The sequence below is a fragment of the Palaemon carinicauda genome, chromosome 1, assembly GCF_036898095.1.
Source record: "Palaemon carinicauda isolate YSFRI2023 chromosome 1, ASM3689809v2, whole genome shotgun sequence".
Lineage (NCBI taxonomy): Eukaryota > Metazoa > Arthropoda > Malacostraca > Decapoda > Palaemonidae > Palaemon > Palaemon carinicauda.
Window position 1 is genome coordinate 228,275,561 of NC_090725.1, and position 5,000 is coordinate 228,280,560.

Here is a 5,000-nt window from a genome sequence, read left to right on the forward strand (position 1 = left end):
AAAAACAAATGACGGCGAGAAGGGGTTCCGTGGACGGCTCTCACAAGAACATATACCTGAAAAAAATATAGGAATGATTAGACTGTCATAGTACAAATTATCTATACAGTACAGCATACAACAAAACAACAAATGCAGCCGTTTCTAATTGTGGTGGCCGATGTGGTAACGTCCCTGACTGGTGAATGCCAGACTGTGGTTCGAGTCCCGCTCAAACTCGATAGTTTCTTTATTTCTGCAACCTCACCATCCTTGTGAGCTAAGGATGTGGGGTTTAGAGGAGACTATAGGTCTATCTGCTGAGATATCAGCAGCCATTGCCTGGCCCTCCTTGGTCCTAGCATGGATGGAGAGGGGGCTTGGGCACTGATCATATGTATATATGGTAAGTTTCTAGGGCATTATCCTACTTGATAGGGCAATGTCACTGTCCCTTGCCTCTGCCATTCATGAGCGGCCTTTAAACCTCTAAAGGCCTCAGACATGTAAATTCATGTTTGGGGTTTGGCTAGTTTTCATCAACACGCTGGCTAGTGCGGATTGTTGATGGTGGGATATTTTTGTCTTACTGCTCAAAGCAAACCAACCTAGTATGGGTGGGCCTGACTAGTATAGCTTTACTGATCATCGTAATATGCAAACTATTTTACCACGTTAAGGTATCCCCACTCAGAAAGGGATACAGTATAAACACTGTTTTGTTTTAAGATTATTAATATAGTTTTACATAAACTGAATTTAAAGATTAAAGTATATATCATGATATAAAATACATGTCATTAGAAAATGAAGTAGAGCCATGCAATGGGAACAATACAAAATATTTTATTCCTGCCGAGTATCTGAAGTGAATACTCAGAAAGACAGCTGTATAAATATTTCATATTAGCTTGAAATGACTTTCTTTCATTAACAATATTTTAAAATATTGTATAAAAGAATATGAAAGTGAATATAAAAAATATGTATACATTAAGCAAAGATATTGAAAGTACAAAGGATTTAGCAACGTTGATATAAGCGGGAATTGAAAACTAATAGCTATGGTGTAAGGGAGTCATGCGTTGAAATTTGCCTAACCCCTTGAGCTCCAAACTGATACGGTCCCTCAACCCGCTGCTCTTTTTTGAAAAGTTTTATCACTAAAACTATACACGATAGCACATTAAAACATTTTCTATCATATTCCTGATTATATTTCCTTTCGATTGATATAAAATGTTACACATTTGGTAAAATTTTCATAGGCGTAGGTAATAAGAGAGGAAAAAATGGTAATTACTGAACGTAAATCATGACATTTGGTACTGAAAGGGTTAAGTAAGTTGGCCTCTGCTTTTCTAAAAAGAAAAAAAAAAGAAAAAAAAAAGAAGAAGAAGAAAGGAATGGAGCGTGATCATCCTCTTGGTAGCATAATTTCTCTATATAAAAAATAATGTGATTTAAACTGTTCCCAGTTATAAGAAATATTGCCATCCTCATTGAAGACTCCCAAAAGAAGTTACGCATACAAAAAAAAGTACATACTGTTTATAATTACTGATTACACAGAATGGGGTACATAAGTATAAAAACGGTATCTTGAGTTAATTACACACTGTAATCAGGAAGGTGAAAAAAACCGGAGGTGAAATTGGTTCGGAAATATTATTATTATTATTATCATTATTGTTATTATTATTATTACTCGCTAAGCTACAACCCTAGTTGGAAAAACAGGATGCTATAAGCCTAAGGGCTCCAACAGGGAAAACAGCCCAGTAAGGAAAGGAAACAAGGAAAAATACACTATTTTAAGAACAGTAACACAATTAAAATAAATGTTTCCTATATAAACTATAAAAACTTTAACAAAACAAGAGGAAGAGAAATAACATAGAATAGTGTGCCCGAGTGTACCCTCAAGCAAGAGAACTTTACCCCAAGACAGTGGAAGACCGTGGTACAAAGGCTATGACACTACCCAAGACTAGAGAACAATAGTTTGATTTGGAGTGTCCTTTCTCCTAGAAGAGATGCCAGGGTATCAGAAATATGAAAATAAAAGAAATCAGTAAATTACTTCAGAGTAGATTTATTATGAAGTAAAATAAAGATTTGCTTGTATTTGAATAAAACTATTTATAACGTCTTGTAATAACAGAAAATGTAATAAAATGAGTTGTTTTTAAACATTAGTTATGCAGATATATAAGATTTAAATTTAAGTCAATTAAATATTCAACATGACATTTGTTCTATCCATTGATTGGTGGGCTGTTGGTAACGTCCTTGCCTGGTGATCCCCAGACTGGGGTTCGAGTCACGCTCAAACTCGTTAGTTCCTTTGGTCACTGCAACCTCACCATCCTTTTGAGCTAAGGATGTATGGTTTAGGGGAGCCTATATGTCTATCTACTGAGTCATCAACAGCCACTGCCTGGCCATCCTTGGTCCTAGCTTGTATGGAGAGGGGGCTTGGGCGCTGATCATGTGTATATATGGTCAGTCTCTAGCGCATTGTCCTGCCTGATAGGGCAATATTCTGTCCCTAGCCTCTGCCATTCATGAGCGGCCTTTAAACCTTTAAATCGAAGGGAAGGACCTTAATTTCGATGGTGTTTCTTCCTTACTTATAGAAGCATCAATACTGACATCTAAACTGTCAGTCATTTGCTAGAAATCAGTATTCTATCTAATGTGTTTGCCTAGCATTCGCATGACGGCAGATCGCTCCCCGCAAGGGACCGTGAGTTTAAGCTGTTTACTGGGAAGGCCATTGCCGTGATTGGGCACCACAAAGGGGTGGGGGCCGCTTGCTCGGCTGACGTTCTGGTGAGCATCTATTCTGATGATACTGGAATTAAAACCAGACACCTTTAACTTTTAAAGTGAATCTTAACTTTGACGTTTATTCTTATTCGAGAAATGACAGAAGTCATCAAAAAGTTACACGTAAGAACTGGCTGGTATTACATATTAAAAAGCTCTTTAACAAATTCTACTCTCAAAGGGGTACATATTGAAATATACTGGGTTCCAACACGTTTTTTAAAAGTTTTAAAGGCCGCTCATAAATGGCAGATGCAAGGGACAGTAGCAATGCTATAGCTAGCAGAACAGTGCTCTAGAGACTGAACATATAACCATATGATCAGCGTCCAAGCCCCCCTCCACCCAAGCTAGGCCCAGGGAGGGCCAGGCAATGGCTGCTGATGACTCAGCAGATAGACCTATAGGCTCCCCCAAACCACCTCTCCTTAGCTCACAAGTATTGAACGCGACTCGAACCCCAGTCTGGCGATTGGCAAGCAGGGACGTTTCCAATAGGCCACCGCAACCGATAGTTGTTAATAATGAAAAAATAGCAAACTTTGCGGAGTACTGAAACAGAAAATAAAAAATAGGTAATTGAAACAAATCATGGCAATTATTTCTTCATGGAAAGCACCACAATATTCTCTCTAATTTCGCTTCTCGTTTTGTTAATTTTTTTTTATAGTTTATATAGGAAATATTTATTTTGGTGTTGCTGCTGTTCTTGAAATGTTTTATTTTTCCTTGTTTCCTTTCCTCACTGGGCTATTTTCCCTGTTTGGGCCCCTGGGCTTATTGCATCCTGCTTTTCCAACTAGGGTTGTAGCTTAGCAAGTAATAATAATAATAATAATAATAATAATAATAATAATAATAGAGGATATATGAACTGAATTTAGCTAGATTTCTTATTGATATTTAATGTCCACACCTCATTAGGTTGTTCCCAAGAGCAGCGAGTGCGGAACGATTTTAACCATATGGCATATTTTTTTTCTTTCTTTTTTTTGCGAATGCAATTTTCTAGAACAGAGACATTTATGATTTGGTCAGAAAATTATGTCTGATATTTTACCGGATTCTGAATTTCTTTTGCTTTTGTGATTTTAACGTTTTTAAGAAGTACAGATTTAATAAATGAAATTTACATTTCTTTTTCTTATTTACTTTATCAGTTGGATTTTATATTTGATGTGTTATTCTCTCCAGAATTAAATCGTGTCAGTGTAAGAGTTGAGCTAACATTCCTCTTTTAGTAATAATTTTTTTTTTCTCTATGTCTTTTAATTCATCCCCACATAGTTTTTTTTTTTATTTTTATTTATTTTTTTTTTTTTTTAAAGTCCTGACTTTACATGGGATATTTAATCGTTCGATAACATCAATATAAGAGGGCATTAAGTACCATCCTGAGCCATGGACCAAGGTCGGCACAAAATATTGACTTTAGGTAGGCCTAACTTCAGTGTGCATACTTTTATATAGGCCAGTTGTGATAAACTAGGCAAGTCTAGACATTGAGTTTATTATTCGTGAATTATCTTTATTACACAAAGAAACTGCATTGCTATACAACAGTCATGCCTTCTCCATCATGAGGCTCAATAATACACAGTATTCTAGAAGTTTTATTCCAGCTGCGACCAAGTTGTGGAATGATCTTCCTAATCGGGTAATTGAATCGGTGGAACTTCAAAAGTTCAAACTTGCAGCGAATGTTTTTATGTTAAACAGGATGACATAATTCTCTTTATATAGTTTATATATAAAAATCTATTTTAATGTCGTTATTGTCCTTTAAATATTTTACTTAAATTGTTCATTACTTCCCTTGTAGTTTATTTATTTCCTTATTTCTTTTCCTCACTGGGCTATTTTTTTCCTGTTAGAACCCTTGGGCTTATAGCATCCTGCTTTTCCATCTAGGGTTGTAGATTAGCAAATAATAATAATAATAATAAAAGATAATAATAATAATAATAATAATAATAATAATAATAATAATAATAGTATTTATGATAATAATAATACTACTACTAATAATAATAATGATGATAATAGTAATAATAATAATAAGAATAATAATAATAATAACAATAATAATAGTAATAGTAATAATAATAATAATAATAATAATAATAATGATAATAATAACAACAACAACAACAATAATAATAATAATGATAATAATAATAATAATAATA

The 5,000-nt window shown here is 34.6% G+C and overlaps 1 protein-coding gene across 2 annotated transcripts in view; it reads right to left on the reverse strand.

Annotated features, from left to right (window-relative positions):
• Positions 1-5,000, reverse strand: part of LOC137654155 (metabotropic glutamate receptor) — a 58,993-nt gene that overhangs the window by 40,475 nt on the left and 13,518 nt on the right. For both annotated transcript variants that reach the window (XM_068387796.1, XM_068387801.1), the window contains one exon: positions 1-56. This exon is cut by the window's left edge and continues 93 nt beyond it. In XM_068387796.1, coding sequence (XP_068243897.1) covers positions 1-56 — 56 coding nt within the window. The remainder of the gene's footprint in view (positions 57-5,000) is intronic.